The sequence below is a fragment of the Python bivittatus genome, unplaced genomic scaffold (assembly GCF_059951505.1).
Source record: "Python bivittatus isolate LINGU-HERP-01145 unplaced genomic scaffold, Pbiv_v1 ctg000610_np1212, whole genome shotgun sequence".
NCBI classification, from domain to species: domain Eukaryota; kingdom Metazoa; phylum Chordata; class Lepidosauria; order Squamata; family Pythonidae; genus Python; species Python bivittatus.
In genome coordinates this window covers 55,079,621-55,103,899 of record NW_028277088.1, presented here as the reverse complement: position 1 = coordinate 55,103,899, position 24,279 = coordinate 55,079,621, and the positions used below count along the sequence as shown (strand labels likewise).

Sequence of the window (24,279 nt, the reverse complement as noted above, 5' to 3'; positions counted from 1 at the left end):
GATTTATTATGTGCCTTTTCTTTGAGGTCCCAACTTTGTGGAATACCTTATCCTCTGAGATGAGTTGATTGATTGAACAATTGATTACATGCCATCAAGTCATTGTTGACCCTTAGCAACCACATAAAATAGATTTTCTCCGTGAACATCTGTCCCCAACCTGGTCCTCGAGGTCTTCCAATGGTGCACCCATCGCCACTGTAACTGAGTATATTCACCTTCCCCCTGGTCATCTTCTTCTTCTCTTTCCTTCCACCTTTCCCAGCATTAGGGCCTTCTCCAGAGAGCTAAGTCTTCACATAATGTGTCTGAAGTAGGATAATTTGAGTCCAGTCATCTATGCCTTGAATGAGAACTCTGAGTTAATTTGTTCAATGACCCATTTGTTTGTTTTCTTGGCTGTCCATGGTATTCTCTGAAGACTTCTCCAAACCAAAGTTCAAAAGTGTCAATACTCTTTTTATCCTGCTTCTTCAAAGTCCAACTTTTGCTTCCATAGAGTGTCACTGGGAATAGCATTGCTTGCACTATTCTGATCTTTGTAGGTATAGAGACATCATGGCATCTGAATATCTTTTCCAAGGCCTTCATGGCTGCTCTACCAAGTGCTAGTCTCTGGCGTATTTCCTGTTTGCTCATTCCTTTACTGTTGATGACTTATCACAAAAGGAAGAAGCTATCTACCAGTTCAATATCTTCATTATTAATTCTAAGGCTTGTTGTTGTCATTAGTTTGGTCTTCTTTATATTTAATTTTGTTCCCATTTTTTCACTGTGCTCTTTGACTTAGTGCAGATTAGTGCAGATGGTTCATGTTTTTTCCTCCAATTTTAAAATCACACTCCAACCCAGATTCCCTTTATATATACTGAGCATGTAGGTTGAATAAATAAGGGGAGAGTATACAGCCTTGCCTCACTCTTTTGTGAACCTGGAGCCAGTCTGTTTCACCATCTTCTGTCCATACTGTGGATTCCTGACCTATATATAGGTTTCACATGAAGACAATGAGATATTCTGAGATTCCCATTTTGCTAAGCACATTCCACAGCTGATATGATAAAATTGAAGGTTTTCTGTAATTAATGAGGCACATACTGACTTCTTTTTTATATTCTTTGGCTTTCTCATTTATGCAGCATGCATCAGCAATAGTGTCTCTTGTTCCTCAGCCTTTTCTGAAACCAGCTTGAACATCTGACATCTCCCTTTCCATGCAGAGCTCTAACCTGCATTGAATGAGCCTAAGCACTATTTTGCTAGCATGAGAAATTAAAGATATTGCATGATAGTTTGCACATTCTGTCTCCTTTCTATATATATTAAAGTTTTTTTTAACAAAATAAAGAGAATAAAGAAAAATAGTGAATAGTGAGAAAATAGAAATAGAAAAGGCTTCCAATCTTCTTGACAGTGGTTATAGATATATTTATATTTTACCCCCTCTCTCTCAAGTTACATCATAATTTCTTTCTTTCTTTCCATAAAGCACCCCTTCTGATCTTCAAACCCATAAATCACAAGTTCATTTTTCTCTTTTCTCAGCAAAAAGTCTGTAAGGGGTTTCTAGTCACTAAGAAATGCAATTGTTGATCTTTCTCTAATCAAACAAGTAACTTTTGCCATCTCTGCTAGTTCTGTCATCTTCACCAACCTTTCCTCCATTGTGGGTATCAGAGTCTTCTATCTTTGTGCATATAATAGTCTCACAGCAGTAATAATATATAAAAATAATCTTCCATGGCTCTCTTCTAATTGAGTATCCATTAATTCCAAGAAGAAAAGTTCTGGTTTCAGCTGAATGTTGATCTTTAAAATTCTTTGTATCATTATGCATATTTGAACCCAAAAATTTCTGGCTTTTTTACAAGTCCACCAGGCATGATGAAATGACCCTTTATGTTATCCTCATTTCAACATAAATTTGAGGTGCCTTTATCCATTCTAGAACATTTTTCTGGAGTCATATACCAATGGTACATAATTTAATAAAAATTGTCTTTTAAGATATCACATGTGAATTTCAATCCTTTTAACCACATATTTTTTCCACTATTCCATCAGTATATTGTGTCCAAAGTTCTTAGCCCATTTTATCATAGTCTTTCACTTGTACTTCTTCCATTTCAAATTTCAATAAAAGTTTATACATTTTAGCAACTATATGTTCATTTGTACATAGTTCAACTTCAAATTCTGTCTTCTGCTGCTCAATTCCAAATGTCCTATTATTTGCCTTAAATTCTTCTCTTAACTGTGCATAGAAAAACCAGTGAAAACTAAATCCCTCTGTAGCCAATTGCTCTCGATTTCATCTTATATTCTCCATGCTCTTGTTCTAAACTCTTGATAAGTTAACAATTTCTCTTTACCTGTGGTTTCTTTCCTATAAAATGCTACTTGTGCTGAGACCCATAAAGGCATTTTTGGGCACAGTCTGGATTTATATCTGTTCTATATTATCAATATGGCACTTCTAATATAATGATTCTTAAAATCTACATTAACCTTCCATTGACAAAAATGGAAGAATAAAAATAAAAACTGTAGTATATCATTATACAGTAAATAGTTACACATCTATATATATTTATCTAATGCAAATATTATTCAAATGCATATATATTTCCAATATATTTGTATAACTGCCTTTTTTTTAACCTATTGTATTTTATATAAATGAGTCCCATATTTCATTATACTTATCTATATGAAGTCTACATAGGGCAATCAGCTCATAAGTGGCAAGTGCAATCAGGTCTTCAATCCATTGAGTGAATGGGGCCATACATTTATCTTTCCAATGTTGCAGTATCAGTCTTTTGGCCAAAGTAAGGGCATGGAGAATCCATTTACATTGTCTGGGTGTCAAATTCTATGTACTAGGTATATAGTTCAAAAGAATATTATCCTCTGAAAATTTAAGCTTTTGTTGCACCATCATGTTTATATAGTCCATTACTTTCTCCCAAAGCTTAGTAAAGTATAGGGCATTGTAAAAACATGTGTTTTAAAGAGGCATTGTCCTTATTACATGTCCAACAAAACGCTGTTTTTGACAATCCTTTTCTATACAAATGTAATAGAGTCCAGTAAATTCTAAGTATTATGTTTTGTTGTATAAGTTGTAGTTTAAGGTCTATTGACACTCTTGTTGTAGAAGATGAGACACTTTCCCATTGTGTAGGCAATGTAGAAACTTCTAGTTCTTTATTCCACTCATCCCTTAACATCTGCATATCAAATTAATTTATTGATTACAAATATCTATAAAAAGTAATAGTTTATTTTTAGTTCTAAAGGATTTAACAGGTAGTTCTAGTATCTCACCCCTTCATGGATCACTGCCTTGTCGTGGCGAAGGGGCTTGCGTAACTCAGTGAAGCCATGAGCTATACCGTGCAGGGCCACCCAAGACGGACAGGTCATGACAGAGAGTTCTGACAAAATGTGGTCCACTGGAGAAGGAAATGGCAACCCACTCCAGTATCCTTGCCAAGAAAACCCCATGGACAATGTTAAAAGGCTAAAAGATATGATGCCGGAAGATGAGCCCCTCAGGTCGGAAGGTGTCCAATATGCTACTGGGGAAGAGCGGAGGGCATTTCCAAGTAGCTCCAGAAAGAGTGAAGCGGCTGGGCCAAAGCCGAAAGGACGTTCAGCTGTGGATGTATCTGGAAGCGAAAAGAAGGTCCGATGCTGTAAAGAACAATATTGTATAGGTACCTGGAATGTAAGATCTATGAACCAAGGCAAGCTGGATGTGGTCAAACATGAGATGACAAGATTGAACGTCGACATCTTGGGAATCAGCGAACTGAAATGGACGGGAATGGGTGAATTTAATTCGGGTGACCATTATATCTACTACTGTGGGCAAGAAACCCTTAGAAGAAATGGAGTTGCACTCATAGTGAATAAGAGAGTGGGAAAGGCAGTAATGGGGTACAACCTCAAAAACGACAGAATGATCTCAGTGCGTATCCAAGGCAAACCATTCAATATCACAGTCATCCAAGTCTATGCCCCAACCACTGATGCTGAAGAAGCTGAAGTTGACCGCTTCTATGAAGACCTACAACACCTTCTAGAACTAGCACCAAAAAGATGTCCTTTTCATCATAGGGGATTGGAATGCTAAAGTAGGAAGTCAAGGAGTAATCGGAATAACAGGCAAGTTTGGCCTTGGAGTACAAAATGAAGCAGGGCAAAGGCTAATAGAGTTCTGTCAAGAGAACAAGCTAGTCATAGCAAACACTCTTTTCCAACAACACAAGAGACGACTCTACACATGGACATCACCAGATGGTCAATACCGAAACCAGATTGATTATATACTTTGCAGCCAAAGATGGAGAAGCTCTATACAGACAGCAAAAACAAGACCAGGAGCTGACTGTGGCTCAGATCATGAGCTTCTTACTGCAAAATTTAGGCTTAAATTGAAGAATGTAGGGAAAACCACTAGACCACTCAGGTATGACTTAGATCATATTCCTTGTGAGTACACAGTGAAGGTGATGAATAGATTTAGAGGATTAGATTTGGTAGACAGAGTGCCTGAAGAACTATGGACGGAGGTCCGTAACATTGTACAGGAGGCAGCAACTAAAACCATCCCAAAGAAAAAGAAATGCAAGAAAGCAAAATGGCTGTCTGATGAGGCTTTACAAATAGCTGTGGAAAGAAGGAATGCGAAAAGCAAGGGTGAAAGGGAAAGATATAAGCAACTGAATACAGATTTCCAGAGAATAGCCAGGAGAGATAAGAAGGCCTTCTTAAATGAACAATGCAAAGAAATTGAGGAAAACAATAGAATGGGGAAGACTAGAGATCTCTACAAGAAAATTGGAGATATGAAAGGAACGTTTAGTGCAAAGATGGGCATGATAAAGGACAAAAAAGGCAGGGACCTAACAGAAGCAGAAGAGATTAAGAAGAGGTGGCAAGAATACACAGAAGAACTATACAAGAAAGATCTTAATGTCCCTGATGTCCACGCTGGTGTGATCACTGACCTTGAGCCAGACATCCTAGAGAGTGAAGTCAAGTGGGCCTTAGGAAGCATTGCTAACAACAAAGCTAGTGGAGATGACAGTATTCCAGCTGAGTTATTTAAAATACTAAAAGATGATGGTGTTAAAGTGCTGCACTCAATATTCCAGCAAGTTTGGAAAACGCAACAGTGGCCACGGGATTGGAAAAGGTCAGTTTACGTTCCAATTCCAAAGAAGGGCAACGCCAAAGAATGCTCAAACTATCGCACAATTGCACTCATTTCACATGCTAGCAAGGTTATGCTCAAAATCCTACAAGCTAGGCTTCAGCAATACATGAACTGAGAACTACCGGATGTACAAGCTGGGTTTCGAAGAGGCAGAGGAACTAGAGATCAAATCGCCAACATTCGCTGGATCATGGAGAAAGCACGGGAGTTCCAGAAAAATATCTACTTCTGCTTCATTGACTATGCAAAAGCCTTTGATTGTGTGGATCACAACAAACTGTGGCAAATTCTTAAAGAGATGGGAATACCAGACCACCTTACCTGTCTCCTGAAAAATCTGTATGCGGGCCAAGAAGCAACAGTTAGAACCGGTCATGGAACAACCGATTGGTTCAAAATAGGGAAAGGTGTACGACAAGGCTGTATACTGTCACCCTGCTTATTTAACCTATATGCAGAGTACATCATGAGAAATGCCAGGCTGGAAGAATCACAAGCCGGAATTAAGATTGCAGGGAGAATCATCAACAACCTCAGATATGCGGACGATACCACCCTAATGGCAGAAAGTGAAGAAGAACTAAAGAGCCTCTTGATGAGGGTGAAAGAGGAGAGTGCAAAAGCTGGCTTGAAACTCAACATTAAAAAAACTAAGATCATGGCATCTGGACCCATCAATTCCTGGCAAATAGAAGGGGTAGAAATGGAAGCAGTAACAGACTTCATTTATTTGGGCTCCAAGATCACCGCAGACGGAGACAGCAGCCATGAAATTAAAAGACGCTTGCTCCTTGGGAGGAAAGCTATGGCAAGCCTAGATAGCATATTAAAAAGCAGAGACGTCACCTTGCCAACAAAGATCCGCATAGTCAAAGCTATGGTTTTTCCAGTAGTAATGTATGGCTGTGAGAGCTGGACCATAAAAAAGGCCGAGCGCCGAAGAATTGATGCCTTTGAACTGTGGTGCTGGAGAAGACTCTTGAGAGTCCCCTGGACTGCTAGGAGGTCAAACCAGTCAATCTTAAAGGAAATCAACCCTGATTGCTCATTGGAAGGATCGATAATGAAGCTCAAGCTCAGATATTTTGGTCACCTAATGCGAAGAGAGATCTCTTTGGAGAAGACCCTGATGCTGGGAAAGATTGAAGGCAAAAGGAGAAGAGGATGGCAGAGGATGAGATGGTTAGATAGCATCACTGAAGCAATGAGCATGAAACTGAGCAAACTCAGGGAGGCAGTGAAGGACAGGAAGGCCTGGCGCAATATGGTTCATGGGGTCACGAAGAGTCGGACACAACTTAACGACTAAACAACAACAAATCTAGTATCTCAGGTGTCTCAGAAGCTGAGAATGCTGCTGGTCAAACAATGTTGTTAAGAAAGGTTGTAGCCGTAAATATTGCCATTGGGATACTTCTAATAGATTATATTTATCTCTCAGCGCATCATATGTTAAACATTTATCTTCATCATCTATCAGTTGGTCCAATGTCAATATCCCCACTTCCATCCAAATTTTCCATATCATCATCTTTTTCCCAATTTTTAAAGTTGGCTTTCTCCATAAAGTCAGTTTGGCATGGGAAAAAGGGTCAAATCTTTTTTTTTATTAGACAGTATGTTTCATAGCTTTCCAAAGATATTAGAGTTCTGTTGTATTTAGATCCTAATACTGTCCATCCAACCAAAGGTGTTATATATATATATGTATTCCAATGTTGTCCAAATCAGAAAATTAACACCAATTGTTGGCTTCCAGTATTTAATACTTCACAGTAAGTAAGCTTGATGATATAGCTCCAGTTTCAGAAAACTGAATCCTCCTTCATTGACTGGTAGTTGGATTTTCTGTAAAGATATTCTCAGAATCGAAGAACCCCATAAAAATTTTGTAAACAAAGAATTTATTTTCTGAAAATATTTTCCAGATATTTGAACAGGAATTCCTCTCAGAATATAAATTAATCTCGGAATAATGTTCATTTTGAGAGCATTCACCTTTCTCCAAAGGGTGAATTTTAATGGTTCCCATCTATCCATATCTAAAGAAACTTCTTTACATATTTTATTTATTTATATTAGATGTTACTAACTGGTTATATCTTCTGGTATGCACATTCCTAAATATTTAATAAATTCAGTACAAATACGAAATTGATATTTCTTAAATGGATGGCTAACTAAATTTTCACCTACTCGCATCAATTCTGATTTGGACCAATTAATAGAATACCTTGCCATTTTACTAAAGGCATCTATTATTTGCATCAACACTGGAATAGTAGTATGAGGTTTAGTAATAAACAAAATAATATCATCTGCAAATAAAATCAATTTGTGTTCAGCTGAATTTTGTACTACTCTGTAGATCGCCCTGTGTTGTCTAATAGCACAATCCAAGGGTTCCACACAGATATTGAAAAGCAAGGGTGAAAGTGGACATCCTTGTCTAGTGCCTCTAAATAATGAGAAAGTAGCAGAAAGAATACCATTAACCTTTTCTTTAGATGTGGGCAACTCATATAATATCTTAATCCATTTTATAAATTTCAAGGGAAATCCAAACCTATTTAATACAGCAAACATATACTGTTTATATATTTTATCAAAAGCTTTTTCCGCATCTAAAGATAAAATGACAAATTGATCTTTATTTTTATTCAACTCTATTGAATATACAACTAACCTAATGTTCTCAGCTGCTTTCATAGTTTTTATAAATCCTGCCTGGTCATTCTTAATAACAAATGGTATCACTTGTTGTAAACTATTTTCTAGCACTGCTGTTAAGATCATTAACATCTTCATCTATTGCTTGTTAATCTTCAAAAACAGCTAATACCCCCAAATCCTTTAGTTTTTCTATTAAAGTTCTTATTCCCTCTAGAGGATCTTCCAAAAGAATCATCACTAGATCATCAGCAAATGCCTCTAAATTATAAGCTTCTCTTTTAATCGTCACTCCAGCAATTCTCTCATCTCGCCTTATATCGTTATTCAATACTTCCAAAGCTATAATAAATAGCAATGGTGACAAGGGGCATCCTTGTCTAGTCCTTCTGTGTATCTCACAAGGTTTTGTTAATTCCCAATTATCTGTGCCCTTTGTGAAGTGTAGATTGATTTTACCCATTTAATAAAATTCTCACCAAAGTTCATATCTTCCAAATTTTTAAACAAAAAAATCCAGTTCAAATTGTCAAAAGTCTTGTCTACATCAAGAAAAATCAATGCTGCTTGCTTTTTATTATGTTGTTCTAAGTATTCCAAAATATCCAATACATTTCTAATATTGTCCCTCAGCTGTCTTTTAGGTAAAAACCCACACTGATCTTCATGAATAAAATCCTGTAAAACCATCTTCATTCTCTCAGCTAAAATCATTGTAATTCACTTATAATCATTATTTAATAATGATATCGGGCGGTAATTTTTTGGTGAGGTCAAGTCTTGACCTTCTTTAGGTATTAATGCTATATTAGTCTCTGTCCAAGTATCTGGTACCTTTCCAGTCTGTAGAATGGAATTCATCATTTTTTGCAATGATTGTAGTAATTCATCTTCAAAATGTTTATAATAAGAGGCTGGTAAACCATCTGGTCCAGGCACTTTCCCTATTTTGACCTTTTTTATACCTCCAAAAACTTCCCTTGTTATTCTAGGCCCATTCATTAATTGTTTCTGTTTTTCTGTGATCCATGGTCAATTTTATTTCTTTAAATGTCCATCAATCTTTTCCAGGGAAACTTGTACTTTGTATAATTTAGAGTAATATTGATGAAATATTTTTTACATCTTTAAGTTATCTGTAATTTTAATATTTTTTTCTCTTTTTCTTTCCTCAGTTTATATGCCAACCATTTCCCTGGCTTATTTGCAAATTCAAAATTATTTTGATTTGCATAGTTAATTTTTACTTCCATTTCTTATTGTTAACATGGACAATTACTGTTCTAGGGGTTTCATTTGTTGTGAAATAATTTTCTTTTCTGAGGATTTCTTTAATTCTTCTGTGGAGTCCTTGGTACACTCTGAGCTTGGTTGTTTGATTGCATGTGTTTCATTACCTAACTAGGTAACATCATCAGTGCTAGTGAGTGTGGGGCTTGCTCCCTGTTTATATACAGTAGTGTTGGTGGGGGTATGGTTTTCTCTTTGGTAGTTCTTTGATTAGGGTATTATTTTCTGCCTGATTGTTTGTCTGGTGTTAATTCCTACTGAGTTGGGTGTAAGCTGCTGGAGAGGATGTGTTCTGGTCTTTTTGTTTCCTTCTTAGCTTTCTTATTTTCTCTTTTGAATGGTGTGCAAATGTGGTTTGTTTCTATGTATTCATTGATGGCTGATGTGTCTGAATGCCAAGCTTCCAGGAATTCTCGAGCATTTTTGGATTTAGCTTGGTCTAGGATGCTCACAGTTTCCCAGCTGAAACTATGGTTGAGTCTGTCCATGTGTTGTGAGATTAAGGAGTTTTCATCATGTCTTCTGACTGCTAGTTGGTGTTCACATATGCATTCTGTTAGTCTTCTGCCTGTCTATCCTACATAGTGGCTGTTACAGTCCTTACACTGTATGTTGTAGATGACTCCTGTTTTTTCTTCTTGGGCTAACTGGGTCTTTTGGTTTACTTAGGATGTTTTGGAGGGCTTTAGTTGGTTTGTGTGCTATGGTGATGCAGTGTAGTTGTAATAGTCTGTTGGTTGCTTTTGAGATGTTTCTGATATATGGCAGTGTTACCCTTTTCATAGCTTGTGTTGGTTATGCTCCACTTTGTATTCTTTCTACATGAATGCCTATGGTAGCGTGCCTTACTCATCAATATCAGATACAAACCTCCAATAAACTACACAGCTGCATGGAAAAATAGCTCAAGAAGGTGGCCGAAAAATGATACGGCTAATGATCATGGATGCTCACCTCACACTAAACAAATATGAACACATCACAGATAACCTCAAGGAGCAACTGGAACAAACCATGACCCCAGAACACACAAAAATGCTGACAACTTCTATCTTCAGTTGTCAGGATTGATCTCATTTTAGTCAAGCAAAATATAATAAAATGTCAGGAAATCCTTATACTTATAAAGTGATCAAAGCACCTAAATATAAAATTCCACAATGTTATATGGATTACCCAAATCAACTCAGGAGCAAAAGGAGACTTAGGGGGGAAACCCCCCCCCCCATGGCCCCTGTGATCTATTTCAAATGCTGTCAAAAAAGGAAGCAGGACTATATACTAGGTCCAGGCTAATAAATTACCAGATGATAGAGATGGATGAGGAGGAAATAAATAGTTGCACTCCATGCACTTAAGCAATGATTTTCTTTTTTCACTCCCATTACTTCTGCATTTTTCATTATTATTTTTCTTTTGTTCAAGATCAAGGTCATTTTGTAATGGTATTCAATAGAAAACACTATGCTTTTGTTCATTTCTTCAGGAAGAGAAAAATGTCCATATAATAATGTTTTCTTTTTTAAAACAATCTAAATTATTCCTATAGCTTTAATCCTCTACTATATGAAGTTAGAGCTAGTTTTGTGAGATAGTGCAAAAGACATTATTGTCTATCGTTTGCCTATATCGCTTAATTTTAAGTAATATTTTGAGATAAATGGAAGTTTGAATTCTAGAGCCAAAGGAGGAAATCTTGGGAGCTGTTTCTTCTATCATGTAAATACTACATTGATTGTACAGTATTTTTTTTTTAACTTGTTCATTGATATATTGAGGAAAATGATCAAAGCTATGTATTTGCATGTGGTAAAAGTACATAGTACATAGAACAAAAAGTTTGGGATTCCCTGGTATGAAACAGGCTCACTTTTTTTCCAACCCTACTGTAGTTGCATTCCTAAGTGTTATCTGTTTTGTTGTGGCATTTTAACTTATATGTAGAGAGAGAGAGAGAGAGAGGGAGAGAGAGAATTTTTTTTACAGAATTAAAAACTACAGAAACAACGGATTAGAAAAAAGAAAAATACATGAAAAGATTAAAAAAAGTCAAAAGCAGGACAAGTCAAAAGAAGAGAAGGAAAAAGAAAGAAAAAGAAAGGTATTTAAAGAAGCAACTTCCAATCTTCTTTACAACAGTTACGAACATTATCATTTCTGCCCTCCTAAATTATCTGTCATGATTCTCTTCTTCCTATAAACAACACTTCTTAAGTAGTAAATCCAGAGATCATCAGTTCATTTTTGTCCATTGTACCAGCAACATGGGGTCCTCTGGGGAGAGATGCCTTATATGATGCCTGTAACTCGCCAGCTGATTTTAAATAAATAATAATTTATTCATATATTTATTTACTTGATTTATTAGTTGTCCATCTCCTTTTATCCAAGCAACTCCAGGTGGCATACAAGGTTAAAAACAATCAATAAATATATTAAAAAGTATAAAAAATATTTTAAAAAACCAAGTAAAACAGAAAATAATAGATGAAGGGATGTTAAAACTAATGAATGATAATGATAATGTAACCTCCTTAGGTGCAATCCCAAAATGTCTGGAGCACCACCTGAAGTCCATTAGCATTGACAAAATCACCATCAGTCAGTTGTAAAAGGCAGCTTTACTTGGAACAGCTTACATCCTGCGATGATACTTTTACCACCATCAAACAACAACATCTGCCTATCCCAGGTCCTTGGGAAGGACTCAATAGATGGATAAAAATGCCAGATCTAGTCTAAACATCTGACTGACTGTGCAACCAACCATAATATATATATATATATATATATATATATATATATATATATATATATATATTATGGCATTATTGGAATCAGTGAAATCTTGTAAGATGTGGGTGTTTCATGAGAGACTGTGGGAAATCCCCTAGAATTTTAGGCTTTATGCTGCTGTTGGATACCTCTTCAGTCTGATTGAATTAGTTCCTGTTTGCCATTTCTTAACTTGACTCTATTCTAATTTAAAAATATTTTTCTGACTATATTTGAATTTCAGTCCACCATTACTACTATGAGTTATCTCACCCTTTCATTCTGATTTGTCTCTTTGACTTTTTTTTCCTCCTCCAGATTTCACTTCCTATATTAGTGAGATTTCCTGGTTTTGATTACAGACTAATTCCAAATTACTTTGTGCTTACCTAGTCTCTTTATTCAGCAAACTATCACAGACACTTTTTGGTTATATGCTTATAGGATATATCCTATGATAATGTCCATGGTACAATTTCCTGAGTTTCAGTCTATCATCTAATCTAGGAGTGAGCTACTTTGGCCTGAGGACTGCATCAAACTGAGGCTACTCCCCAAAAGTGGCCAGGGATACAGCCTATTTTACAAGGAACTTTAGATATTTTAAGTGGCAAAATGTGAGTGTATACTGGTGTGATTTTAACAGCCCCAGGGCTACATCTTTACACCCCTGATTTAACTCAATTTAACTGTGACAGAAATAAAGCACATATCACCATAAAGACAGGAAAAAAGTTAACAGTGAGGTGTTACACTGTTTAACAATTAAGTTGGAACAGATGTTGGTTTCTTGGGGCAAAAATGAAATATACTGTACATGTTACTATGTGTACGTCATGGAGTATAAGTATGTGATTGCAACACTGGAGTTCTTCAATCTTGGTTTTTCAAATGCAAACATTTCATTATCCTACTAGGTTATCATTCCTGCATCATCAGTGCAGGAGTTTTGAAGAAGTGAGGTTGCCAGGGGTAATGTACCCTTCTGTCTTGCCTGCTTTGCCTGTGTGTGGAGTGCTGTGCTTCTAAGATTCTCTTGCATTTGAAATCTTAGAACAAGCCAGATAAAAAATGCAAGAAAATTCCTAGAAGCATGGCATTCCCACCAAGCACCAAGCACCAGACATATAGACTTACACCCCATCTATGAACCTATAAAAATCTATGACCAAAGGCCCAAAATTAGCACATCAACTCAATATGCAACAACATTCCCCTGATCATAGAACAATCATCCAACCCCTAGATAAACTAAAGCCATCTCCTTATCAGCCTAGCAACCATGAACCAACTACAATTTGACTACCACAGGAAAAGAACAATGTCTTCCAAGAAGCCATCCCTTCACACAAAAATCAACACAGGAAGTAATCAACATGCAGACAAGACAAAGCCAACACCTTATCAGCCAGATAACCTCTCAACAAGGATGTTGTGAAACAATATCCAAAGGATCACCTACATAAGGGAAGGTATTTCTGACTGAAAACCAAATCAGCTATTGTCTGAATGTATCTTGAAGGAATGGAACAGTGGTGTTATTAAATAATACTGCAATTTTCTAAAGTACAATTTAAACTTTAGTTGGTCATTTTTCTAATAGAGAAAACAAATGGGGGAGCAATGCAAAAAAAGAAATAGCATTGTGGGAGAAATAGAGAGGATTTTTGTTGCTTTTGTGGCCTGTTTTGGAAAGCACAGAGAAACTGGGGGTTTCTGGGATCTGGAAGACTGCTACAGTGTCTCAGGCTTAAAAGTTAGGGATCCGGGGACTGTGTCAAAGAAAACACATTATACAGTAGTTAGGAAGATATTTTCAGCTGTATCAAAAGATTCGCATCAGCAGTACAGTGTATTCAGGTGTGTATATGTGTATGTGTGTGTATTGCAAGATCGATGGGTCCGCCAAATCATTTTGTTGCTGACTCATTCCTTTCTAAAACAGCATCTGGCAGAGAAAACAAGAGAAGGCAAGGAGTCCTGAATTTTTCATATGAACAGTTGCAGCACTGTGAACTTGCTTGTCTCTCTAGGTAAATTAATGTAGAGAATTAAACATTAGAGTGCAGACCATATCCCTGAAGACTGATTAGAGATGCACAGAGGACTGTACCTCTCCCTTTTTCCTCTTTTTTTACACATATTTGCCTCTTACCATGATTCTCATTATGAATCTCACAAATAAATGAATGTAATATGCTATTTAAAAATCATTATTTATTTAAGTTCATTATAGCTGCCCATTTGTAAGCCACCCACAAAACAATAAAAACATGCATCCCCACAGGTTGTGAATGGACCAAATACAAAATTATTGTAAATGATCCACTCCTTTTAATATAAATCCATTCTGAGTTTATAGTTTGGAAGAACTAAGCATTATTTAAAGAAAACACAGAAGGCAACACAAACGCTAATGGACTATTGGAAAACCCTCTTTGAAAAAAAAACCCAAAACCTCTCCTCAAAGGTTGAATGGTTTAATTTTTAACATAGCTGACTGTCAACTTGACAAATAGTATTACTAGCAAGAAGCAACCAGATTTTGATGTGACATGCCCAGGAGTCATTGTTTGAAATGTTTACTTCATAAGGGCAACAGAGCCTTGAAGAAGAGTAAATAAAGAGACAGCTTGTAATACAGGAGGGCAGTAAGAGGGAGGGAATAGTTTCTACTAACCACGCTGTGACAGGTACATCTTTTCATGCAAAGATGTTTTGAACATTACCATCCATAAACCAGTAAAGCACAATCTTTTATGAAAAAGCAGAGATGAAGGGGAAAAAATCTTTATAACCATAACAACAAAATAGAAAGTAAATGGCTAATACAATCTCCACATGCATTCATTGAAACACTTCCAGGGCTAAATAAGTCCATAAAACAGACTGTTTTGTTATAGGAAACTGACTATAAAATGGGAGAGAAAACATTATAGTAAGTAAAATTTTAATGTAGACTATCAGTTTGACCTCCACTAGCGGATACAAGTTCAAATAAATGTAGAAGAACAAACAGTAATAGCAACCTTAATTGAGAAGTTCAGTATATCTGGTTACTTTACTGCATATGGCTTATAGGCCTAATCCAAACCCTTGTCTTTTAGCAAAGAATAAGGAGAAGATTCCATGGACTTTAGTTCAGTTCCTGGTGAACACACATAGAACCCCTAGCAAATCCCAGAAGTGATTGCCTTCTTCCAGTCTAAAATATAACCCTAGAATTTCCTAATGCTGTCCCATTCAAGTATACTAACCAAATCTGCCTATGTAGTTTTTTCTGAGGTCAGCTAAGATCAGCTCAGTGCTAAGTAATGTAAAGCAGTCAATCTGTGTTTGTTTGTTTAGTGTTTATACTCTGAATATTCTTTCTGGGAATGATCAGGGAACTTCTATTACAGCATTTATTTTTCTCGTTTAAGCATTAAGCCAGACAGCAAGAGAACTTCTGTCCCCTTAACAGAGCATAACAGAAAATTTGTCTCTTGTAACATGATATTTTGGGGGCACCTACACTGTATGGTAGAATTTCCCAGAGAAGGAATGCTGAAAATTATTATAAAGAATTGCCACATAGCAATGGAGTATTATATATACATAATATATATATTTTCAAATTTGTCACCGCCCATCTCGCTGCAGAGCGATAGCAGATTTCCATTAAGTCATGGAAACGGTACAGGTAAAAGCAGCAAAATTAAATGCAAGAAGGTATATATTGGGGGCAACAATCTTATGCTCAGAAGATATTCAGTCTGGAAGTGGTTACATTTCTAGTGTTATAATAAAAAATTGTTACAAGCCATGTCATGTTAAATTTTTGGGAAGCTTCAGCCATTTTCAAGCCATCCAAATGAAGCATGATAATTATCAGCTATGGTTCTTAGTTTTCAATAAAAACTCACACTTAGAGGAACCCAAATGTAATGTTGTCTTACAATTCCTTGTGCTTGTGCTCCCTCTCTCTCTCTCTTCTGTATTCTAAGCCACAGTGGCTAAGGAAAGGCCTCAAGACCACCAACTAAGCCCCTCTGAGACATTTGACATGCATTAGACAATAACAAGCATCGTGATATCATGTCAGATAGTAAAAAATGAAGGCAGAGAAACCTAGTACTTTTGAAAACTACATAATGTATTGATGCACTATAGCATACTTTTATGAAACTCTCATAATGCTCAGGATTGGACAAGTAATTACTGCTGTCAGGCTGAAGACATAATACAGCTTAGTCTAGTGCCTAAACTGCTGTTCAATTATTGTGTTGCTGAGCAGAGCAAGCCATCATTTCTCAGATGGTCTGATCTGAAAAAAGAGTATCAGCTACTCTGCTCACGTGTTTAGCTTGATGAAATGCAGCACTTGGCTGAAAACCAGAGCTGCATAATGATTAGAACATAGAGCAAATGTGGTTTGAAGTCTCACTCATCCATGTTAATATTTGATCCAGCCAAAGGAAGGATAACTACTGACTCATTATCTACATCTACTGCCTGCTTGGCCACAGATGCAATTCTGCTGTGAGAGATGAACTATGTAGCTTTTGTCCTAACAGAAGAATCCTGGGTGGTCACAGTTTCTCTTTTGGCAAATATTACCTAGGATAGTCATTTTTTTTTTACCCTCAGAAGAATCTTATGAAGAAGGAAAGTGTCTGCGTAGTGTTCTGTATTACATATGCAATATATAAAAAAAGGATCTGATCTGTTAGAAACAAAAGAAAAAAGTTCCATTACACAATGCAGTTACCTGTCATATCGCAGTAAACTTTCAAAGGTCCCAGTGCACCACTGCCATCTGGATCTATCCAGTAAGAACCTGTTGTTTTGCCCAAATGTTTATATGCTTCACAGGAGAGTTCATAAATAGCTGAAACAAACAAAACCAGTAACTCAAGTAAATAACCTACCCAGAGATCCAGGAAAAGTACATTCTTAGGAAAAGTTATAATATTGTAAGAGAAATGGTGAAAGAAACATTGTAAAACTCCATTGCTTGCACTGGAAAATTGACATCATGCACTTCCTGTTAAGCGGCATCTGAGCAGGAAATATAGGTTCAATTGCTAAATAGAGATGATCTGATGGGATCATGCAGATATGGAGCTGATCCAGGAGAGAAGCAAATACTATATGATCAGGTGCTCATAATTGCATGCTTACTTGTGGTTTGCAAATAGCTATTTAACTGTTGGTTCCATTTCTATTCCATCACAATCCAAGGCACTTTTGGCAGCTTCTATGACATAGTGTGATGGAATGTCTAACAAACTCTGGGAAAACAGAAGAGGAAAAAGGAGCATTACAAAAATACCCCTCAGCCCAGGAGAGGTAGGGAGCATGAGGAAGAGACTCAGAACAACTCCATCTTAATTACGCTAGTTATAAGTTGAGCAGGATAATTGTTTTGAGAGGCTCTCAAGGTTCTATTACATTACCCTACTAGCAATAATGTTCTTTCCAGAAATCCAAGGGGTTCTTGGTTCCTGAGTTTGCCAGCCTTGCAGTGCTTAGCATCAAACTTGGGCTAAGGTCCTTTTTCTTCCTGTTAAACACTCCATCACACATAGAAATAAAACATCTGCACTACATCTTAAAATACAGTATAAATAACCTTCCCCCCTCGAAAGTCCAAGTAAACCAAGACAAAAATGACAGTAAGAAATAACAATAAGATAAAAACATGGCTAAACCTCCCTAGCTAGCTAAAATACTCTCTGGAACAGTTTGGTTTTCAGCATCCTCCTGAATGCCATCGAAGAGGAATGCCAGGCAGAAGCATTAAAATACAATGCTTCCTGGGTTCAGCTCCCTTCACTTCCCAGAAGTGGGGAACTAAAAGCATGTTCACCCTGCATGATCTAACAGGTTGGGGTGAGGGTTCTGCAAGGTACTCAGGCGATGGACTTATAAACTTATAAAAAACCAGCACTTTAAGTTGTACCCAGAACTAGTTGGGAGCCAGTGCAAGACATACTGTATAGCACAGGTATAATGTGTTTGCAGCATCAAGCGCCAGTTAGCAAATGGACCACTGCATTCTGGATTGATTATAGTTTCCAGGTAGCACCAAAGAACCACAGAATCATAGGAATGGAAGAGACCTTGGAGGTTTTCTAGTCTAACCCCCTCTCTGGGGCAGGAATGATTCCAGACAAATGGCAATCTAGCTTTGCTTGAAAACCTCGTGCCTCCAGAAGGCAGGCTGTTCTACTGCTCAATAGCAGGAAATTCCTCCTTATTTTGACTTTTTGATCTTCTTCTGTAAAACTTCCACCTGTTGTTTCTTGTCCTACCCGCAGGTGCTATGAAAGATAAATCCATACCCTCTTCCCTGTAAGTAGCTGTCCAAGCATTGGAAGTCTCCTATTATATGCCCTGAAACTGCGCATGTTTAGCCTAAAGAAGAGAAGGCTGACAGCAGTGGCCTTTAAAGGCAGCTCTGTGTACAGCACATTGCATTAGTCTAACAACATGGTAGTGGAAGTGTAAGTTACTGTAGTTAGGTCCCGTGGTCACAATTGGTGCATCAACCAGAGCTAGAAAATGTCCTTCTAACTGTAAGTGTCTAGCTACTGCTTCAGCAGGAATTGTGAGTCTAAATATCCAATAGAGTATAGGAATTCTACATTATACCACTGTTCTAAAAAACCAGATAGTACAGATGTGGATTGTTTTTAACTACATAAATTACCTCTGTACTCTCCTGAGGATGCTGAGATTAATGGCAAACAATAATATAAAAATAATTAAAGATGAAATAATGCTGACATCAGTATTGTTGGTAAATATTCACATTTACGTTTTAGCCATATTGTTATGATCAAATAGTGTTTAGTGCAGTAAAGTTAAGAAAATACTTTTTAAATCAGTGCTCCTATAATTTATCAAACTAATAAGTCTGAGATATTTCCGTACATGTTCCCTAGAGTGAAAATAACATAATCAGAGCTTTACGCTTTCCAATCATACAGGGTAACATAACTGAATTCATTTGAAAATAGAGGTTAATGGGGACTTCCGGGGGAGATATGGTCAATTGAAGACGTCTCTGCGAAAGCGGAGCTGATGACCACAGCAAAGAACAGGTGGGCAGACTGGTTCTTCAGAACCCCTCTGGTCAAGAAGAGGACAGGAGATCAACCACAAGTGCTCTGGACAGCTGCTTCTTGTGAGGAGACAGCAGGACAGCAGTCTTCCATGGGTTTGAGCACCAGGAGATGAAGGGATTAGCCATCTTGCTCACAACTGTGGTAAAGCCTTTTAGATGACACTATGTTTGCAAGCCTTACTTTCTAATCACTTTCAGAAATTGCTTATTAACCACCTAAAAGCCATTAGACAGCTTTGGAATGACAAGCTTAGACTCTGAACAACAATAACAACAACAACAAATAATTATTATAAGCTTAAGAACCTAAAGAATTTGAAACAAATAGCAAAAAGCTAAATAAGATTTTAATCTAAGAAAGTTGTAAATGGATTAAGGGTCCATATAAATTTGGAATTAATTTAAAGGGGACTAAATATTCTAAGTAGAAGGGAAAAAAATACAAGCCTGCTTTTGATGTCAGTTAGTACTGGGACTTACAAAATGACAGAAGACATCATAACATTGGAAATATTAAAGGAGATCTTTGAAGAATGGAGCCAGAAATAGTAGCTACAGTATCAACAGTGTCAGTAATGACGTCTGATTCTATGGATACACTTTGTCCAAAAGATATTAATGTGGCAGTGACAGATGTGGAGCAAATTTTGTCTGACAAGACAGAGAAAGTAGAACTACAAATGACAGGCCAAGAGAATGATTTGGAAAAGGACGCTTCATTGGATATATAAATTAAATTAGCTGAAGTTTTAAAAATTAAAGGGGAAATATAAATGACAAACCAAAAGAATGACCTGGAAAATGTTTTCTTATTGGATCTTAATAATCCTTGAAGAAGTCTGTGCAATAAGATAAAGAAGAATTGAAGAGAAATCAAATCCTATGGCAATATTTGAATGAACTAAAGATTTAGACTGTTAGAAATAAAATGAAATAATATAAAGTTGGTTTACTTGATCAAGGTTAAAACAAGACATTTTTTTTTGCAAAATTCTGGCAAACCCTGGACTTTTTGCTGACACCAGGATGAAAAACCTGATGTTTTATGGATTTGTTTATAGATAAGGGATGGGATATGGGATGAAGAGATATATGTAACCTTATAGGGGGTGAAGAGTTATTAAATTTGTCTATACTTGTAATGAAGGTTGGAAGTCACTTCTTTATATATTTCTTTTTTCTTTATTATATTCTTTCTTTCTTTTTTCTTTCTTTTTCTTTTCTCTTGCACGTTTTATTCTTTCTATTCTCTTTTCTTTCTTTTACTGTAGCTTACATTAGGTTTTACTATTGTAATCAAAATCCTTAATAAAAATTATATACATAGAAAATAGAGTTTAATGGGGTTGCAGAAGGTAACTGTTACTGTGATAGATCTGGCAGCTGAGCATTTTCTTTTTCCCACTCTATGATAGGGCAGAAATTTTCAGTAGCAGAATGATACACTGTTGAAGTTATTTCTAGGTGGACAAGATGGTGATCAGATAGAGCACTCAGCCACTGAAGAAAGCTTCCATCTAGCAAGAAAAAGAAATGTTTCCTAGACAATGTGGTTCAATGAAATTAAGGCACTTCTGAAATAAGTGATTACTTTCACATTACTAAATCTGTAATTTAAATGCAATTTTAAAATCATGATTTATTTCACAATATAATAGGAGTAGGCAACACTGCTAAGCAACCAAAACACAATGTAGCTCTTTTTTTGCCCACCAAAAAGTTTTTGCCTGCCAGTGAGCATTGCCTGTGTGAATTTATCTGTCTTTGGGAACACCTTTTAGGACAACTTGTAGATTTTACCACTAGCAGTGAGCAACAAATGAGCAAGGAGTTTATGTATAATATAGCTCTCAAATAGAGAACATATCAGATATTAAATTGATCAAAACAGATACCACACTTGATCTTAGCCAAAATGCTGAGAAGCGATATAACTATTTCACTTAAAATGATCAAGTATTTGATATTTTGGAAACTTTTCCTGGGGAACTTCAGTGAGAACTGGAGATAGTTTGAAGTCTGGATTTAGTCTGTGCAAACTATGTTCTATACAAGTGTGACAAATATCTTCAAATATTGTTTTTAGTCATAAAATAAACAATAAAAAAAGAGAAATGCATGCATGCATTCATGTTCCTTGCCTATAAAACATTGGATGTATTATTTCATAATTATTTAATAATTCCCTCTCCACAGGGAATACTGAGAAATGTGGCTCCCAAAAGACTAGACAGTCTAAGGATTTATAATTACTATGAGGAAACTTATATTGATCTAGTCATCTTTAATTTTAATGTCTGCTGAAATAAACTGACCCATAATATATTTAGGTAATTTTATCATTATTCTGCCTCAGCAAACGAAAATGTTTACCAAAGAATTGGGTTAAGTGTGATTCTTGTATATATATTTATGATGGTTATCACTGAAATCTTGGCAATGCTGAAATAACAATGAAAAATAAAGTAAATCATTTTTATTAATGTCTCAAGGGAAATTATTTTCAAAGAAGACTCACTGGATTTTATAGTGATATTTCTTTATGCATTCTTATAATTAATTTTTTTTTTTTTAAAAACCTCAAAAGTCACTTTAAAAAATTAAGTATATAAAATGAACAGCAACATATAATCAGATGCTTCCTTATATATAAAGCATAGCATAATGGTGCCAAGCAACATCCTTTCAGTGTTTCAGATCCACAAAGAAATGGGCACAACTGATATCAAAGGGCATATTTCAAGTTGAGGAGCAATTAACCCTACTTACTATATGTTCTCTAACATATTGTGTGAAATGGATATACATTTTTATTGCTAATATTAGCTAAATCATTGTACAAGTAAACAGTTTCAGGCAGCAACATTCTAGAAATATGGTACTAATATATTTCATTAGATCTCATAGGCTGCATTTGAAAACAAAATTCTTATTGCCAGCACATTCATTTTTAACCAGGATAATGAAACCTTAAAAAATGTCTGTACTGTAATAAGCACCTGAATATTAAACTCATCAGTTCTTTATCACAAAATGTGTTATTTAAAAGCTATAATTCTTGCCCTAATTAAATGGCATTTTTATCTTGGAAAACGATTCTGATTGCTAACTAAAGTACAAATCTTTTTTTAACATGCTCAGTAGTGATGTGTCATGAACACCCTCCAGTTAGAAAAAAGAAAGAAAAAGGAAATCCAATATTGCTCATATTTATGCCTGTTACAATATATTTGTCTTAAACAAGAACATTCCGCATTGAAAATGGAAATGATCCCACAATTCTAATATCTATAGAAACTAATATGGTTTAATTCTATATTCCACTTACCTTCAGTATTTGATGTCTGGATTATTTCCAACTTTTCTTATTATATCCATACCTTGTCATTAAATCCTGTACAACCTTGCTCTCACTTTGTTCCTTTTTCTCTCTGAACTCATTTGTGCCATTCATCTTACATTAATTTACTCATCAAGCCTCCTGACTTCCTTATTTTCTCACTTTAAAATGGACTTTTAATGGAATGATGAACTTTAATGCTATATTTCTGTGTTTCCTTATTTTGTGCTTGTCTCTTGCTCCTCCCTCCCCCTTCTGTCTTTGGCTTCCAACATTTCTCCCATATGACAGTTTGACTTTGCCTTCTATTTACCTTTTTTTGAGTCTTTTGTCCCTAATTAAGATCAAAAGCTCACAGGCAGAAACTTACTTATGGTTTAATTGGTGTACAGCATTAATTACATATTAAGCACATTGGAAATGATAAATTGTAACCATGATATATTCTTTTCCCTACTTATACCCATTTATCCATCTGCTTGAATGTTCTTGACATTTTATTGTAATATAATAACATGAACTGATATTAAGCAGTTTGTTTGCAGAGTCTTAATGCCAGAAAACAATAAAGGGCAGGACAGGAACAGGTTTGTCATATCTTAGGATGTGAGCTTCATCTTAGAGTCACATTATATAAAACAGCTACAAATATGCATTTCCAGGGATATAATAATATATATATTAGATTATTAATAGCATCCTAGTTCACATGCTGAACAGACCAATAGAGCATTTTAACTTTTCTTGGCTGAAAAGGACAAAGCAAACTGCTACTTCTATGATACTGATATATTTTATCTCATGGAACAAATCAGAACTGTAAGAACTATTTTACTCAGAAAAGCAATTGAGAGGAAAGGGTTGGACTTCATGCACACTCATGAGCCAATATCCTACCCCAAGTAATGACACCCATAGTACAAAGCTTAATAACTTTTTTTTTCCTAAATAAAAAATAAACAGTATTTACAGAGAGATTTAATTTTTAGGTAGCTACACCAGGACTGGGTAGAATCAGCTTCAAGTCCATCCTCAGCATGGAAGTTTAGCACTGAATTTAGACCAGTCCCCCTTTTTCTGCCCTATGTCAGATTAAGCCGGCATGGCACGGCACGGCATGGCGAAGCGCTGCCCAGCCGCGCCTAGTCAATTTCACCGCCCGGGCGCTAGCTGAGGAAAAGGGGAAGTTAAAACTGCAAACTGATTATGGCCAGGTGGCGATGCTTAACTCAAACCACAAGCGGATACTTTGTATCAGCGCCGGCTACCCTAGAGTGCTGCAGACAAAGGGGAGCGCAATGGATCGGAAGGGAAGCAATCAGCGTGTGATTGAGAACTCCCAGCTTTACGTGCAACAGGAAAACCCAACAGAGACAACAACCGCACAACCCATAGATGGCAATCAAGAACACAAAAGAACTGGACTGAATCTGCCATTTGGGCGAGGGGGATTACTGCGGGTACTCTGTAACCAAGCAATGGGGAAAAGCACGGGAATGGGGAAACTATAAAATACAATTGTAAGATGTGCCAAGCAATCCTGGCTTTGTCTGTACTTACTTATGTTACGCTTGAGTAAACTGCTTTGCTGAACACCCGTGTCACGAGAGTTTCTCTGAGACAAACGGGGTAAACCTTACACCCTACCCATCACACAAGTTATTGTTGTGGGGAAAAATTAGAGGAGGGAGTGTTTACATACATTAATTCAAACTCTTGGAATAAAAGTACAATGCAAGTAAGTAAATAAATAAACAGCCATATTGTATTCTAATTTGATCCTGAGAGTCTTCAATGGAAGTATTTAGAACTCAAGATGGGTGATCAGAAGCAGAAATATATGATCGTTTCCTCTTTTGTTGTTAT

General features: G+C 36.3%; 1 protein-coding gene and 1 pseudogene across 2 annotated transcripts in view; both read right to left on the bottom strand.

Annotated features, from left to right (window-relative positions):
- The window catches only part of CNTNAP2 (contactin associated protein 2), a 1,202,163-nt gene that overhangs the window by 321,426 nt on the left and 856,458 nt on the right, over positions 1–24,279 (bottom strand). For both annotated transcript variants that reach the window (XM_088150062.1, XM_088150063.1), the window contains exon 12: positions 16,713–16,832. In XM_088150062.1, coding sequence (XP_088006188.1) covers positions 16,713–16,832 — 120 coding nt within the window. The remainder of the gene's footprint in view (positions 1–16,712; positions 16,833–24,279) is intronic.
- On the bottom strand, positions 20,826–21,003 carry LOC112541683 (U2 spliceosomal RNA; annotated as a pseudogene).